The sequence below is a fragment of the Herpailurus yagouaroundi genome, unplaced genomic scaffold, assembly GCF_014898765.1.
Source record: "Herpailurus yagouaroundi ecotype Mexico unplaced genomic scaffold, PumYag 29, whole genome shotgun sequence".
In the NCBI taxonomy this organism is placed as follows: Eukaryota; Metazoa; Chordata; class Mammalia; order Carnivora; family Felidae; genus Herpailurus; species Herpailurus yagouaroundi.
This window is the reverse complement of record NW_024412377.1, coordinates 41683054-41701162: the sequence shown is the minus strand read 5'-3', so window position 1 is coordinate 41701162 and position 18109 is coordinate 41683054. Positions and strand designations below refer to the sequence as shown.

General features: G+C 43.9%; 1 protein-coding gene across 7 annotated transcripts in view; it reads left to right on the top strand.

Annotated features, from left to right (window-relative positions):
- SH3TC2 (SH3 domain and tetratricopeptide repeats 2) overlaps positions 1-18109 on the top strand; it is a 57354-nt gene that overhangs the window by 13172 nt on the left and 26073 nt on the right. For 3 of the 7 annotated variants that reach the window (XM_040497177.1, XM_040497144.1, XM_040497155.1), the window contains exons 2-8: positions 3241-3339; positions 6347-6474; positions 9425-9530; positions 11004-11147; positions 12207-12408; positions 13188-13261; positions 15437-15632. In XM_040497177.1, coding sequence (XP_040353111.1) covers positions 3330-3339; positions 6347-6474; positions 9425-9530; positions 11004-11147; positions 12207-12408; positions 13188-13261; positions 15437-15632 — 860 coding nt within the window. In that variant the 5' untranslated portion in view covers positions 3241-3329. Of the gene's footprint in view, positions 1-1878; positions 2090-3240; positions 3340-4840; positions 5234-6346; positions 6475-9121; positions 9531-11003; positions 11148-12206; positions 12409-13187; positions 13262-15436; positions 15633-18109 lie in introns of those variants that run through there. The other 4 variants (XM_040497135.1, XM_040497126.1, XM_040497166.1 and 1 more) reach the window with 3 other exon arrangements.

Below are 18109 nucleotides of genomic sequence, written 5' to 3'. Positions count from 1 at the left end.
AAACAAGGAGGGGTACAAAACAGAAGAGACTCATAAATATGGAGAACAAACTGAGGGTTACTGGAAGGGTTGTGGGAAGGGGAATGGGCTAAATGGGTAAGGGGCACTAAGGAATCTACTCCTGAAATTATTGTTGCACTATATGCTAACTAACTTGGATGTAAATTTTAAAAAATAAGATTAAAAAAATTGTTTAAAGCAAAAAAAAATAAAAATAAAAATAAAATCATGAATGGGGAAAAAAAGAAAATATATGGATGGCAAATAAGAACATAAAAATGTTCAACACCATTAGTTATTGAGGAAATGTAAATTGAAACAATGAGATAAAACCGCACACTTTTGGAAAGGCTAAATTTAAAAAGAAGATAATATCAAGTGTTGGTGAGGGTATGGAGCAACTGGAACTCTCTCACACTGCTGATAGGAATGCAAAATGGTGGCCATGAACTTACTCCTTCGAGATGGACTTACCTCACAGGCATTCAACATCCTTAGGCTGTTGTTTCTTTTCATGCAGTCTTACAATCAGGACAAAGCTTGCTGGAACCAGGTGTAAATGAGTAAATTTGACAATGTGGGGATGCTGGTGGCCAGAGAAGAACAAATTCCCATAGAGGGGCAGCAACCACTGGGCTCCAGCTGACTGCTGTCACATGAGGGCCCTGAGCTACAGATCTTCCAGTTTTCAAAGCGAAGCCAAGCATCTAGGCTATGTAGAATATCCCAGTTTCTTTTTTTTTTTCAATGATCAATATATGTTTTACTTTATTTTATTTTTATTTATTTTTTTATACAATTTGTTGTCCAATTGGTTTCCATACAACACCCAGTGCTCATCCCAACAGGTGCCCTCCTCAATGCCCATCACCCACTTTCCCCTCTCCCCACCCCACCCCCCATCCACCCTCAGTTTGTTCTCAGTATTTAAGAGTCTCTTATGGTTTGCCTCCTTCCCTCTCTGAGAGTATCCCAGTTTCTAAATGATGTCAAGGAATTCAAATTTGAACTTTAAAAAATTCACTGTTCTGGGGGTTGGGAGGAGGAAAAGAAAAGAGACGACCAAAAAAAGAACAAAAAAAGAAAAAAAGATGCTTGTGGGTTTGTTATAGTCTCTGGTCTCTAGTCAATCAGTTTTCAGTGTCTCAGAGTAGAGAAGCAGGCCGCCACTCCAAGTGTTTTCCTGGGACCAGCAGGAGCTCCACTAGGGAGCACATTAGACAGGCAGAACCGTAGGCTTTCAACCTAGTTGAGACAGAATCTAAATTTTATCAATATCCCCAGGCAATTCATACACACATTCAAGTTTGAGAAGCACCAGTCTAGGTGTATGGTTCCCAACACTGGGCCAAATTAGAATCACTTGGAGAACTTAAAAGAATATCTATGACTGGGCTGCACTAGGAAGCAAGTAAGTCAGCATTTCTGGAGATGTGGCCTAGGCACTGCTATTTAAAAACCCATCTGAGTGCTTCAAGTGGGCAGTCAGAGTTGAGAAACACTAACTTAGATCAGTCTGACATTTATGAGTGGCAAAGTGAAGCCTCGGAAAATGGATGGGTGAAATGTCTTGCCCAAGGTCATTAGCTAGGGTGTGGGAGAATCTGATTTGTGCTCAACCTCTTATCTCACGATTCCCAAGCCTGTGGCTTTTTGCTACCGTTACCTTTGGTTCCTGGGAGCAGAACCACAAAATAATCCTGTTCAACGATAGCTCGATAGCTCATGACTGCCAGCCAGCCTTCCAGCTAAGTTGCTTTCAGCACTGAATGCCTAACAAGATGGACTGGATGAAAGGCTGTGAGTTGACGGGCCCCTCCTCCTGCCTATTCAAAGCCAAATCCATTTCATTCTCCCTATACATCACCTCCAAATGTGCTAACTGCTCCTGCTATGAAGAAATGGAAGGTCCTCCACCCGGGCCTCAAAATCTTGCTGCATAGGCAGGGAGTGGAGGCCAAGACCCCTGGCAGCAGTGTGAGAATCTGGGTTCGGCACCAATCAGCAGTGAGTGGATGGAGTGTGATTGCTGGTCCCTTATCACTCTTGGGCTGCATCAGTAGAAGAACAGGTCCAGAATGGGAAGCTGGTAGGTCTACTTGAGCCTGACCTAGCACAGTTTTACAGTTGAAGAAACTGGGAGAATTAACTGAGTGCCTCCCACAGAGTGGTTGAGCCAAGATTCCTAACCCCTCTTTCCAGGAGAAGGTAGTGCTCATAATATGCTGATCCCATGGGATAGTCCTTGAGCAGTTTCGCGGTCAAAGGAACAGAGTAACCACACAAGTAATGTGTCAATGAGTTCTCTTGTATTTTCGGGATACCACAAAGGAGGCCCACATTTCCCAGTGATACTTGTGAAATGGCCTTCTATTCTTTTATAACCATTGCCCCGTGCTTTATGGCTGTATTCGCTTCTCTTTTCGACTCTCTGCCATCAAAATAGCCTCCTTCCTAACCCTAGCCTATGCCATGACCCTCTTGCTTCTCCTTTCACTCCAATTCTACAGCTGCAAAGACAGGAACATTTTGGAGATCTCATACAGGACTCTAGTGGGCAGACAGTCTGGGGACCATCGTACATTTCAGGTCCATGACAACCATGCATGCCTCAGTCATCTCCCTAATGATACCACTCTGTCCTGCTCTGCTGTAACACTTCTGTGATCCACCCATGGACCTCAGATCTATAATGACCTTGAAGGCTCAACACAGAATGAGCATCTTCAGGGTACTCAGCCAGGGGACCCAGTCTGACGTGTGAGCACGAATCTGTTCTGTTTATTTAAAAAAAATTTTTTTAATGTTTATTTATTTTTGAGGCAGAGAGAGACAGAGCATGAGCAGGGGAGGGTCAGAGAGAGAGGGAGACACAGAATCTGAAGCGGGCTCCAGGCTCCGAGCTCTCAGCACAGAGCCCGACGCGGGGCTCGAACTCACAGACCATGAGATCATGACCTGAGCCGAAGTCGGAACCTCAACCGACTGAGCCACCCAGGCGCCCCTGTTTATTTTAAATAAAACAGGGGCACCCAGGCCACTGCAGGATTGAGGGAGCATGTGTGACAGGCCTTTGATAACAGTTGAGTACTAAATAATTATAAGGTAATGGTGCAAGCAGTGAGAATTCTTCCATGCCACCAGCCCTGGAGAAAAAATTGTCACTTGACAAGGACTTACAGTCCATGCTTCTATCTTGCTTACACCCACACAAATGATCTTTCACTTGCTCTCCTCTAGGTAAAGAAACTCCTTCCAAGGATCCAACCATATCGAGTGAGGTTATAGCCTCATCTGAAGACAAGGAAAAATGTTTCCTGTCACAGAATATGACTCCAGGTATTTAAACCCTAAAGAGAAGACCTATTTGTTGAAACAAATATTATCCATGTCGAATACCACAGTAACCTCCTTATGTCTCCCATCTGCAAGCTCCCTTCCTCTTATCCTTTCTAGGCACCACCACAAAATGCATCGTTGTGGGCATGGCCTTGACTATGACATTCACTTGCTCACAAATCTTCCGGTGCTCTCTCCATTGCCTGCAGGATTAAGTTAAAGCTTCTCAGGCTGACACTCAAAGCTCTTCACGATCCAGCACGTATTAGGAGCTCCATATATATTTGCTGTACTAAAGAAAGTATATCATCAGGGACCATTTTTGAGGGCAAATCGTGTGTCAAGCATGTGCTAAGTGATCGCGTCTCATTCTCACGTGCTCACCTCTAGGAGGTGCCGCCAAACTCCCCATTGCAAAGGTGGCAGAGTCCCAGAGAGAAAGGCAACTTCCCCACCACTGCAAAGCTAGTAGGTGACGAGAAAAGCAATCAAACCTGGGTCGTTGTTCATAACCACCGTGCTTCATTGCCGCTCCAAGCACGTGCTCCTGTCTGGCATACGAGTGTTAGATTTGCGAAAAAGATTTGCATTATGAATGTTACAAGCGACATGAACTAGGTGAATGGATATTGCTTACTTGTCATTACAGGTTCTTTATTTTTATTACTATTATTTTTTCAATTCTGTCCAACTGCTGGGCTGACGATGAGAAAAACCTTGCCCTTTCTTGTTCTTGTGTCAGTCTGCTTATTTGTCTGTCAGCTTGGGCCATCCTGGAAAAAAAAGGTAACTTGCCATCTGTTGTTTCCTGAAGGCAGTGGAGTCAGCATTTTGCCTTCTCAATGCATGAAGGCCAATGAACAGAGGGTACGTGTAGGTGAAATTTATCCAACCGGGGCTGCTCTCTTCCATCTTTCAGTGTTTTCCTCCAGGATGCTGTTTCCAGGAAAGTCACGGAGTGAGAAGGGGACACTTTGCTCCAGCGGCCAAGCTCTCTTTTATGCAGAAGAGGTGTAGACAAAATCAATGAGATACATTAGCATGATTAAACGACCAGTTTTCAGAAAGATTTTTAAAAAATGACAAAATGCACTTCACACTAACACTGGAGTGAACTTGATTTATTCCCCGGTCTGGTCATGCTGAGGGCGCTGTAGGATCCCAGACAGGAGGCTCTCACAGATGGCTCTCACCTGTTGGGATCTCAAAAGCAGTTTGCTTATTTAAATCCAGTCTTTTGAGTGACATATCCACGGATCCATATGCAGGGCAAGGAGATCCCCACTGAAAGGACTGTCATTCGTTCGGGGCTATTGCAAGAGATTCTAAAAGGGAGTTTGGGTCAGGCTTTGGAAGGACAGGACCGATGGGCTTGGCAAAAAGGCATCCCAGAATCAGAGTCAAGGTTGATTACAGGTGTGACAAGATGAGAGCAGAGAGATCAGAAATTGCTGTAGCACTGGGGTGGGGGTGGGAAGTTTGTGAGGGTCAAGAGCCAGCGCTTAAGGTGTTAAGTGAGTATTTGCTATGTTGGAGGCCCTGAACAAAAAGCTTTATATGCATAATCTCATTTGTAAGCCTCTTAAAAGCTGTGTGAGATAGGTTATTCGACAAGTCATTTTGCTAGTGAGAAAAGTCAAGTGTAGAGAGGTAATTAACTGTTGGGCATGGCGGTTAGCCAGCGCGGAGCCCAGCCTTGAGCCCAGGTCTGTGTGACTCCGCCTCCCTGGGCTTCGCCTCCTGCCTCCTCCGAGAGGTCAGCGCGCTGATCAGTGAGGCTACCAGAAGACTGGATCCGCTCGGCTGAAGATGGACGGCTTGGATGAGATTAGATCACAGGCCAGGGAGGAACGGAGTGGAACACACATCCACCCGCAGTTCATACCAATGTCAGGTCAGTTGGGCGTGTCCTGTTGGAGCCGATCGGCAGCCACAACATTTTCAGGACTTCTAGTTTAAAAATGGGCCTCTTACAGGTAGGATTCCAGGCTGCCTTGTGTTACCCAGGTCAGCATGAGAGGGGCCGTCTTTAAAGTGCTCAGGGATTTGCAAAGTCCCTGCAAGTTAGGCTTAGAAGAAAGACCTCCATGGTTATGCAGTCCAATGCCTTTTTGGCTCCTTGCGTTTGCTAATTATTAACAAGATGGCTACTTATTGTCTAAAGAAGGCATGTGGCAAAGTTCGGTTATAAGATGAACCTCCTCAGGGTGACCTTTCCTCACAACACTATTCAAAGGCATACCTCAGCCTCCAAGTGCTTGGTCCCTCTGTCTGTTCGCCTGATTGCGTTCAGTTTGTAGCACTTTTCTCCATCTGAAATTATTGTGTTCACCCAATGGGTTACTTGCCTAGAATACAAGCTCTGTGAGAACAGGGACCGTGTCTATTTTGTTCCTGTGATACCCCAGCGCCTGAAGCAGCTTCTGCTCGCAATAGTGGTTGAATAAATGTGCATTTTGAAGAAATTAAAGGTAGACTTTATTACCAGTTACCCTGACAAACATTAATAGAAACATTATTAGAAAGAAATGGTTTAGAGAAAAACATATGGTGTATGCATAGTATATAAAGTACATAATATCTATGACATATCATACATTTGACATATTAATACATTTCCCTATGAATGGATAAGTTGGTATTTGTTCAAAACTTTCACAGATCATTCACAGGAGGCAATATATGTCTACCTGTTTGTGTCGGCACTCAGTGCCAGGCAGCGTAGAAATATACCTTGTTCAAAGCAGGAATAACCAACGGCAACTCCTGGGATTCCAGAACATGCTGGGGCTTCAGCCTTTTCTTTTTCTTTTCTGCCTTGGGGGACATTTTTCAAAAGGTGCTCAGAAGATTGTTAGGTAGTTAAGAGTACTTGTAATCTCTAATTAATGAGGATACCAATTTAAGGTTTAGGTGTGGGAAGCATTGGGGTTCATCTAATTCTTTCTTCCCTTTTATTGCATTTCCAGCCTGACCTGATTGCATTTCTCTCTCTCTTCTCTTTAAGATCTGACCCTCTCCTTCAGTGTGAAGAGCCGCTCCAGGAGGTGTGTAAACGGCCCCCTGCAGGAAGCAGCCAGGAGGCGGCTCTGGGCACTGGAGAATGAGGACCAGGAGGTGCGTGCACTGTTTAAGGTGAGCTTGGATGGAAGGGTGCAATTCTGAGCCTGCCTTGTGTTCGTGGGCGGCTACAAGGTTCACCAGCACCTGGGACAGCGCCGGGAACAAAGTAGGCCCTCAAGAACAGGGCTGACTGAAGGAAACAATGAATGAAAATGTACATATTTTCTGCCCAACAAGAATAGGCAGCACTCCGAAGCTGGCGAGGAGTTGCAGAGTCAGAGAAAACGGTTTCAAATCTGACACTGTTATTTGTTTGACCTTCTACAAGTTACTTACCTGTGTAGGATGGGAATCGTTATCATGTCTATCAAGTATACTTTAAAAAAAATGAAATTAATTTTTTTAATTGGAATTTTATTGCTTTTGATTGTGATAAAATATGCATAACATAAACTCTCAACTTTAATTATTTTCAGTGTGTAATTCGGTGACATTAAGTGCACTCACATTGTTATGCAACCATCATCACTGTTCATTCCAGAACTTTTCCATCATCCCAAATGGAAGCTCTGTACCTACTAAACAATAACTCTCCTCTGTCCCCTTTCCTCAACACTGGTAACCAATAAATATGTATTTTTTTAAATTACCAAAATTGTCAATCAAAAATTAGTAACTATACATTTTAGAATGGGAGGGAAAAAGGCATTGAAGTAAAAAACCAATTCGTCCTCTTTCATAGTGGGTAGCTAGTATCTTCAGTTGTTACACCAAGGAAGAAGGGTATGGCCAAGTTATTTACAGCTTAGGAGGGACTTACTAGGAGAGCCAAAGTCAGAAATGGTTAAAAATTGTCGCAACTAGAGGTGGGATAAAGAGAATATTACCTTATGTAATAAACTAATATGTTCTAGTTATTTTTACAGTCCCTGAATTAATTTGATACAAATTATAAAGGGAAATGTGTTCTATTAATCTGTCACGTATAAAAAAAAAAGAAAGAAAGTGTTTGGTTTGTTGGGAGGAGTCAGTGAGTCAGTATCTGTAGAGAGCTTGGCTTTGCTTGGGTGGTGGTATATACTCCATAAATAGTAGATAAATTATAAATAGTAGTGTTTTTTTTTTAATTTCCAGAATTCAGAAACTTGGAGGCACGAGCTGCTAACTGGCACCATAGTTTTTTTAAAAATTTGAGTCACTCTTGGCGTGGGCAAGAGCTGGGTTTGATTGAGCCAGGTGGTCTGCTGGGTTGAGGATTGAGCCAGGCAAACTTGTGTGCCAGAACTGAGACCTGGAGTCAGCTGGATCTCAGCTCCAGCCAAGGTGCCACGGCACACACACAGGTGACCATGGGCAGATTGCTTAACCTGTCTGTGCCTGGCCCTTGTTGACGTGGAGAGGGCCATTTCCTATTAAATCTGAGGTGCCATTTGATTATAAAATGCACCAACATCTTATATACCTCAAAGGAAAGAAAAGAAATATGGCCAATTAAGTATGATGCCGTGCTTCCTTCTCTCTTGTTTCAGAAATGATCAAATGTGGGAAAAGTGCATCTTAGAATGTATTCAGTAGTGTAATCGTACTCTTTTCACAGGGTTATTGTGAGTAAATGAGGCAATGTTCATAAAGATCTTTGTGAGGTGCCTGACCATTGATGAATCTCCCAGAAATCAATTTTTATCTAGAGCCCATTCCCTGTGCAACAGGATCGACATCCTCCAAGGATCTGGGGACTCCTGGGGCCTGGTATGGGAGAACCCCAGCGTTTTGACTTTGTTGACCTGAGGGCTCTTTCTCTCTCCTGTTCTCTTCTCTTCTATCCACAGGGTAGATAACCTCTCTTTCTATCCTCTTCTTTCCACAGGATTCTCCCAGAACAGTATTCTGGGGGTTGATCTTTGATGGCAGGACCTGGTCTGGGGGAGAAAGGATGTTATGGCCATCTGTCCTTATAGTCAACTCTAGAAGCTTGGACAAGCAACAGGAAAAGATTTTAAGGGAAAACCAAGCCTGCATAGTGGTTCAGGCCTGTTTTCTCAGTTATTAAAAAAACTGGGGTGGGGGAGCATGCAAACTGGCCTAGCACAGCCTTTCTGGAGGGCAGTTTGGCCCCCGCATTTTAGGATTGAAAACATGGATGTCTACATTCCCAAATGCACATCTCAGAATAACTTGCGTCAAGACTATCAAAGATGTGTACAAAGATTTAACTCTAGGATGTTTATCACCGTACTGTTTAGGATGGTAAGAAAATTAAAACAACTCAAATGTCTAACCATAAGGCAATGTTAAGAATTAATTATATCAATGTAGCAATGACATACGTAACCATTAAGAAGAATGCAGGCTATTTACCGACAAGGGAGCTGGTTCACAAAATATTATTTAGTTACAAAAGATTACAAAACAACTTACATAATGTAATTCTGCTTATATAAAAATAGTTACTTCCAAACTCACAGAGAGGAAAAAGGATTCAGAGTTAATACGCAAGGGTGTTAACATCGATGATCTCTAGGAGGGGGGATTGTGGATGATTTTTGTTTTTGTGTAATTTGGTTTTCCTGTCAGCTTTATGAAAATACTCATTAGACATAGATTCACAATCAAAGTTTCTTTCAAGGTGCCTTCTATTATCTATCCTTCCCCTTCCCTTATACACCTTTTTTTTTTTTTTTTTTTAACACAAAAGGTATTCTTTGCACCTTGCTTTCTTTCTGTTGTGGCTGTTCCATTTAGCAGCGTATATTTGGAACTGTGTCAGAGCACCAAGAATTTCCTCATTCTTTTTTATGGCTGCGTAATATCATAATATTCCATTGCGTGGATGAATCATAATTCACCAGTCTCCTATTGATGGACATTTAGGTTGTTTCCTTTTTTTTTTTTTTTTTTTTTTTGTGGTATAAAAACAAATCAATGCCACAATCAAGAAATTCATACGAAGCATTTTGCGTGTCTATGAGATCATTAACAAGACGCTGTCACCCCAGGTGTTCTCACTGTTCTCTTTACCCAGGACCTCTCAGCCAGGTTGGTGGGTATCCAGTCCCAGAAGGCTCAGTTCCTCATCACCTTCAAGACCGTGGAGGAAATCTGGAAGTTTTCCACCTACTTGAACTTAGGTATGATGTGGAGCAGGCAGGTGGAGGACATAACTACATCAAAGTTCAGCCAATATGTAGGGCTTGACATTAGGGAATTGGCCCAGCTCTGATAACTGAAAGAGGTTAGAGCCCTAACGTGGATGGTTAACTTTTGAAATGTCACAAACTACCTGGAACTAAATCTAAAGCAAATATTGACTACTACCCTCAAATGCCATGTGCCACATTTCTTCGATTTCAGGAAGAGACTACTTTCTCAGATAATCAAGCAACTGGCAGGAAGTTCTTAGGGATCTACTAAATTCAAAGGACTGGGAGAGATACAGATTGATGGTTTCGAAAAAAAAAAAGGAAACCAGTCTTCAGTAAGATCAGAGTAGCTGCTCAGAATAGTAAAGCTCTGGATACTGTAGCCCACGTTTTTGGAAAAGGGTCAAAGAAAGGGATGGGAAGTTATCTGCTAAAGGGGACTCAGATTGCAGGGTTTTCTAGGAAATGACCTTGTGGAGGGAGGGAGGGGTCAAGATGGTTCTTGGCTAGAAGGTATAGCTTCTCTCGTAGTCATGGCGACTTTCTGTTCTCCATACTGTGCATCTCCTGTGATCATTTAGAGACCTGCCTCCAGTTTAAAGTGTACTCCATGGACCAGCAGCATTGGCCTCATGTAGAGCTTGCTAGAAAAGTGGAATCCCAGCACCCATCCCAGACCAACTGGCCCAGCATCTGTATTTTAATATGATCCCCAGGTGATTTGTGTGCAATTAAAGTACAAGATGCACAATTATAGAAAACACACGAGGCCTAAGCAGGTATAATGGAGAGTCAGAATGGAAAAAAAAACCAGGTTTTTGCATCTTAAGAAAGAGGCAGTCTCAAACAGAAGCAAAATTTTAACATAAATCATTCACATTTATAGGTGTGTGTGAATTATTACCCATAATCGCAATTTGCAGAGTTTCCAGTCTGGTTTTAACAAGGGAGACCATACTGACAATGACTGATGGAGAGGGTCAGAGAGGGGATGTTAAAGAAAATCCTGACTCCTTTGTGGGTCATGGACAGCCCACCAGCCACTGCATCATCTGGGACATAGAAATTTGAAACTCAAGTCAGGAAAACCTGAAAGGGGGTGGTGACCAGGACCTCCCAGGGTCCAAATTATGATCTTGGAGATTGCTCCATGGATGTATTAGAAAAAGGTAATTAGGTTTGGTCAGCTCATTGCGCATTTATGGTGACCCAAAACATGTTGGAAATGGTAAATATCCTTTAAAAATGACTTGTATTTCCCAACAGATGCTGAGAAGAATCAGTTCACTCTAGAAATTTTCTAGCTACCTCTCTATGCTCTTCTAATGCCAGTTAAATGGGGTCAGGTTGAGGATGGAAGTCCATTAAGGAACTTCCAAAAGGAGCTTTCTCAACCTTTCCTGGGCTCAGCTAATGGCAGAAATCACGTTGTCCAGGAATCTTGTTGGCTTGATTTCTTAGGCTATGTATCTGCATGTCTGGAACATCTCCTCTTTGACCATAAGTACTGGCTCAACTGCAGATTGGTGGAAGATACAGAGATCCAAGTTTCTGTGGATGAGAAACACCTGGAAACAATATACCTGGGACTTCTGATACAGGAAGGTGAGCTTGGAGTGGGGTGGAATGGGCTTTTATGTGGATATTTATTATCAGTGTCTCTGAAGTAATTAGGATACAAAGAGAGGCAAAAATCATTCAAAGGTGAGAATATTCATAAAGAACCCACCTGTTATAATATTACTCCAAACATATCTCTTGGTTTGACACTGACATCCCATGAACAGCTATATTTGTCAGTCTCACTGATTTTCTGGTGTTAGAACCAGGTGGGGAATTTTTAGAAGATGCCCATGCCAGGACTCCACCAGGGCCAATTAAATCTCCAGAGGTAGGAGCCAGGCTTTGGTTTTTGAAAGTTGCCCAGACAATACTAATGTGCATCTGAGAGTAAGAACCCCTTTTTAAAATATATATGATTGGATTGTGAAATAAAATTGCAGATCTTACAAACCCCGCAAGATTTTATGAAATTGAGGAATATGGTGTCAGGGAACTTCTTGGAGCACCGGCTGATCTGTTTACAAGGAGGAATCTGAGCAGGGCTACAGCCAATCAGTTAACAACTGATGACATCACAGACACAGTGAAAAAGCCAGATTTGCATAGAATCTTTTGCAAAATGATGCTGTTTATGATTGCATTGCACAAATCACAATGGAAGGAAAGAATGTCATACTGTGCTACTGTAAAATCTAGTTGCAGAAATTATATTCGCCCAAATCAACTTATTCTTTTCTGGTCCTTAGGTTAAGCAGAAGCTTGCAATTGTAACTGAAATTCTGTTAAATGTATTTTCATTAATTTTTGTTTCTTTTTTTTTTTTCAAGGCAAAGTCCCAATTAAACCTTATTCTCACCAATTACTCAGAGCTTATGGTGTCTAATTTAAGTGCCTTCCCTCTCAGTGGCTTCCCCCCCCCCCCTCCCACCCCGGTACAGTTCTTCTGGGATCCCAAAGTCTCTCTGGGATGCCTCTCCCTTGGCTGTGTCCTTGACTCCCAGGAAGAAAAGTATTTCGGCTTCTGTTAGAAATGTTACATTGTGTGATAATCCCTTTTCACTTCCTTCTACTCCTTGGAGGGGCTTTTCTCATTATCTACAGGCCACTTCTTCTGCAGAGCCGTGTGCTCTGTGGCTCAGCCGCCTGAGAAGGAAGGGGAGTATTTGACACTTTGGAAGAAGGAGTTAATCTCCGTGAAAATAGTTGAAGGCGGATCCGAGTGGGAGGGCGTGTCCCTGGTGACTGGTCAGCGGGGCCTGGTGCCCGTGTCAGCCCTGGAACCTCTGCCGCTCCCTTTCCACCAGTGAGTAGCCACCTACATCTTGGGAGTGGGTCCCAGAGCAGAACTGAGGTCCGCACGGAACAGAGGAGACATGCTTGCACATATGGGCATCTATGGTGCCAGGGTGGGAAGAAAACCTGGATGGTTTTTTGTCTTTTGTCATTTTTTTTAACGGTCAAAATTTGCACAACTTGATGAAACTGGAGACAACTCAAAATTTCAGATGGACGTTGTACCTAAGAGGAAACCTACTGCCTGATCTCCAAATGCAATGTTTCTCAATGTGGGGACTGGGGAACATTTGTATCAGAATCATCTGGGGATTTACTATAAATTCAGTGCCCCCCTGGCCATCTTCAGACTCTATTAGGATTAGATTCAGGAATTTGCATTTTATATAAGCTCCCTTTGAACGTAAGAGGATGTGTTCCATACTAAAGTTTGAAAATCCCTGCCGGGAGATTGTCACATACCAAGTGACAATATGCATGATCCCAGGCTGTGGACCCTGTGGTTGGCTCTGGCAGAGAATTTGACAGTGATAATGGAAAGGGATCCCTTGTTAGTTATTTCACTGGCCAACTAATCGCAGAGCCAAAAAAAATCATCCCAGGCCTCCTGAATTCCTCTCCTTTTCACAGTGCCTAAATGCCCAATAAATGTCGGTCATCATTATAATAGGACTAATAACCATGATACTTACCCATTATCACCCTCATTGTTATTTTAACGGACTATTCTGCTCGCTGTTGTCAGTTTTTTGAAATCTGTGTTTGCAAACCTCGCGTTTCCATTGGCAGATGGTTCCTAAAGAACTATCCAGGAAGCTGTGGCTTTTCCAGGAAGAGGGATTGGACAGGCTCCTATCAGATCGGTATGGCTGAGTTGAAGACGGTATTGTCGGGGAGATCATATCGCCCTGCCTCCTAATTTTATCTGCAAGTTTGGAGTCCATTGATGGGAATTCCTGTTTAGCCTCTGCTGCTCCCGGGACTTGGAGAAAGTGGTTGCTCTCTATAACCTGGGTTTCCTTGCCTGTGAAATGAGAAGTCTCAACCCAGGGCTATTGATACAAATGCTCCCAGGGGCGGAGAGGGCCTGAATGGGAGAGGTAGGGGAGTGGTAGGGACCATAGGGATTTAAAGACATATGGGTGAATAAGCAGCCTGGTGTGGGCCGCATGTGGGCCGCAGGCTGCCTGTTCTCAATCTCTGGTCAAAACGCTTTTCCAATTTCCCTTAAAGTTAGGTGAAATGGGTCTTGAATGTAGGAAGAGTCAGAATGCCTGGCACACAATGGATATACTCAGTAAATATTTGTTGAATAGAGAAATGTTTACATATATATATAATATTATGTATTATGTATATATGCGTATATTCTAGGTAATCTCTGTACGCATGTGTATGGATGTGAGTACACATAAATACACATACACACATGTAGCTATAAGTATATGTGTATCTACTGGAAATGAACCGTAATGTTTTCTAAGTGTCTGAAATATAATTCCATTCATCTTCACCCTTAGCGCCCCTCCCCACTCCCAACCAACTTAGCCCAAGTGCAATTTTATAAGTTCTGAGCTCCAATGACACTTTATTTTTTTTCCCAAATAGCACTTTATAAAAAGAAATGCAGGGAATTATGGAACCCAGACATTAGATCTAATCAATCAGTTGACCGTAAGTAAGATTTTCAGCTATCTGAGGCAGTACAAGCATTCCCTGGAGTTATGAATACAGGGCTGTGATGTCTGCTCTGGGTTCAGATTCTGACTCCACACCTTAAGACCAGCGTGATCTCCGTCGGTTCACAAGCTTACTGTGCCACAAGTTCCTAATGAGTAAAATGTTACCATAAAACTGACTTCGAATATCATGAGAAATCCACCAAAGGACATCTGAAAATCTCTTAGTATGGTTTTTGTGCGCTGCAGGTGTTTAACACACTATGGATCCCATCAACCCACGAAGTGGTGGGAATTTCTGACCTTGAACACACAGCCGATAATAACTTGATAAAAAATGTCAGGGGACAAAAAAAAAAAAAAAAGGCCAGTAGCTTTAGCAGAATGGCTAACGCAAATGCGGAAACTAAGACACATAAAAACCATCGTTCCAAGCAAAGCAGGATTAGCGGAAAGAAGTGTTAACCAGAAGCTGAGAGACTGAGTTCCTTGGACAAATCACATACCTTCTCTGTGCTTCCACCTTTTAACCTATAAAAAGGGGATTCTGATCCCCTTGGGACTCTGGGGAGGATCTGAGAAAATGGGCTTAAACATACTTTGTAAACTGGATGGTACGGAGCTTATAAATATGTCATTACTAGATCTTAGCTGGGAAACTCATCAAGCTGAGTAATGACCATCGTCAGAAGGGAAGTCTTCCAAATCCCTCTGGGTCCTGAGAGGTTTTCTGTTCACCGGTGGCACGAGGCTAACATTTATGGAGGGTTGATTAGGTACCAGGCATTGTGCATGTAATCGCTTTGGCTTTTCCTAATATTTATGAGGCAAGCATTCTTATTATTCCCATTGTACAGTTGGGGAAACCGAGGCTCATAGTGGCCAAAGGAGTTGGAAGGAAATGGAGAGATCCCACAATGTTTTTCACACTGGTCTGTCAATTTGTGCTAAGCATCACAAAGTATTTATGTGACAATGGCAAATCAGACATAGTAGGACGATATAGGAAGCTTTTCAGCTTGCCATGAGTGAACTTTATTCAGTTTTAGCGTATATCCAGTATTCTGAGATGATCTTTCCTGCATTTAATACATCATTTCTTTTGTAAAGTGAAGGTGACAGTGGATGGTAGCTCCTTTCTTTGAATGTCCTAGTTTGGCAAAGTTAAGAGCCAGTTACCCTGTGTCATTCCTCCCAATTTCTTTTTTTTTTTCTTTTTTTTTTTGGGGGGGGGGGGGTGTGGTAGGGAGACGATTTTACTGGTCCTTGAAATTCTAAATTCTGGGGACCCTTCATTTCATAGTATGCTGGAAGCAGTTTCTGCCTTATTTAGTTGACATGGATGTTATCTCCCCACAGGCAGAGGAAAATGTAAGGCCTGGAAAGAATATGAGAGGGAAGAAAAGGATGAGCTGAATTTTCACCAGGGAGAAAGCATCGAGATCATCGGCTTTGTCATACCTGGGCTTCCGTGGTTCATTGGAAAGTCGACACGCTCAGGAGAAGTGGGCTTTGTCCCCACCAGGAACATAGATCCTGAGTCTTACTCCCCAATGTGAGTATGGCAGAGCCCTCTGGGATCCTGGAGCGGGTGCCTTCCCAGTGGCCCCACCCCATCCTGAATGGGATTGAGATGAGCTCCAGGGTTCCCTGGCAAGACAGAGCCGGAAGAGCGCATTCTGACCACCAAAGCTGTCCCCAGGGCTGATGGGAAGGGGAGGATGAGTGATCAAGGAATGAGTCAGGTCAGTTCCGCTCAGCAGATGGTCATGAAAGCCTGCCTGTAAGGAGAGAAGCACGGCCCCAAGGTGAAGGGCCTGCTGTCATCCCTGCAGGTGTGGTGTTGGTTCTTGTATTCTGCCACTTACCCATCCAATCAAGGGGCCCCATTAGGGAAGGGCTCACACAGGGACCTATAGATTACAGCTCAGGGAAAGGAGAGATCCTCCCATGGAGGTTTACCTGCTGAAAGCTAATTGTGTGGCAACAGTGTTGGCCACGATGGTAGAGTGCATCTTATACTCATTTCTGCCTGGAGTCTAGAGGGCTGGTTCTGAGAAGCAGATCGTGTGATCAATGAGCAGCAGGAATATTGACCAGTCTCTCTGGGTTGGCCTTCCTGCATGAGGATAAGAAACAGTAGGAAGCCTGGGCCCAGAAAGTACCAGAAGGAACAGAGTTGGCTGCCACATTGAGACACAGGGAAAACGTGGCTCAAGGATTATCGAAGGCCCTGAACACTCGGACTGGAATCCCTTCCCTTGTATGAAAGAGCCACCGAAGAGAGTGGAAGAAGGGCAAAATCTCCTTCTAAGCCCTGACCTTTATAGGGAGAAGAGACAGAAGGTCGTTTTCCCTACACAGAAATGTGGGAATCCAAGTGAGTCTAATCAAGGAAGAGACTCACTGAGCCCCTAAAGGATTATGGAGTGAATGGGAGTTTATAAGGAGGAAAAGGGTGTTCGGAGAACTCTCATGAAATAGGCAGTATTTGAGCCAGCTTTGTATGATGCAAGATATTTCAACTGATGGAAATGGAGAAACGTGAACACAGGTAGGAAAAGTGAGGGGGATGCTTGAGGAATGGCTCCTGCTCATTGAGAAGCAGGTCATCAGGAGAGCACTGGTGTGGCAAAGACTTGGCGGGACATGACGTGGCCATGAGGTGGCAGACGGAGAATGCCTGTGCAGGGGCCTGTGTCCTTTAACTGGCAGAGAACGGGGAGCCAGCGAGTGTCTCTGAGAAAGGGTGACAAATGATGTGCCTGGAACTTCTCTAACCATGGCTTTGAGCGAGGTGTGCATGGGCAGGGGAGAAGCTCGAGGCAGGAGACCAGTGAGAATGCTGAGGCTGGCACTTAGGAAGGGGTGGAAGGAACGGAGAGCAGAGGTCACTGCTGTGGACCAGTCAACAGGAATTTAGAGATTCCAAGAGCTTTATAAATATGGATGCTTGTGTTCTGCCCCCAGAGATTCTATCTCATTGGTGCAGGTGGGCCCTGGGCAGCCATGGTTATGGAAGTTCCCCAGGTGGGGCTAATGTGCAGCCACAATGAGAACCACTGCTCAAGCCACCCCCTCATTTACCGCGGGGGCTAGTGAGGACCCTAGGAGTGAAAGGGCTGAACCCAAGGCTCCGCGTCTGGGACCCCAGAATCCTGATGTTAAAGCTAGCATTCTTTTTTCAGCAACACAGTTCTGCAGCTGAGGTCCTGGTAAGAGGGAGAAAGAATAAAGAGCACTGAGATTTGGTGGGGAAGAACAATTTACAGCGCAGAGGAAGAAAGAAATGTAGCAAAGGAGACGAAGGAACAAAGGGGCAAGATGAGGCGGAGGGAGGAAGGGAGGTGGGGAGATCATGAACACTGTTGCAGGCTGCAAAGCGGTAAAGCAGGGCTGCCTGCTGAAAGGCCTTTGGGATTGACCGTTGAGAGGTCACTGGTCACTGAGAGGTCCGTGACCATGGGGAGGTCACTGGTCATCGGGAGGCAGCATAGCTTGGTAATCAGAATTCCAGAGCCAGACTGCCTGAGAGGCATTTATGGCCATGTGAGCACATTGTGTGTCTCCGCTAGCTTCCCAGCTTCAGGACCTTGGATATGTCCATCGGTGTCTCTATGCCTCAGGTTTCTCAACTGTAAAATACATACAATGTTAGTACTTGCCCATAGGGTTGTCAGGAGTTAACATGAGCTAATACTGTACATGTAAAGCACTTGGAATGGTGCGTGGCACAGTGTGTGTGTGTATATGACCAATACGCATTGACTCTCACTAGTGCTGTTACTGCCATGGGTAATCTTTGAGAAGCAGTTTGAATAAGATGTCGGGGGCAATGTGTCAGATATCATACATTATGGGACTTCTGTACCTTGTACCTTGCCCCAAATGGCAATAACTTGTACCTCTAAATTAATTTGATTACCACATTTTAGCTGACTTCGTTGGGTCCACTCTCACCATGAAGAACATAACCCCCTGTATTGAAGTGGTGGCATGAGAAATTCTCCTTGTTTCTAGTGTCTTCTGATG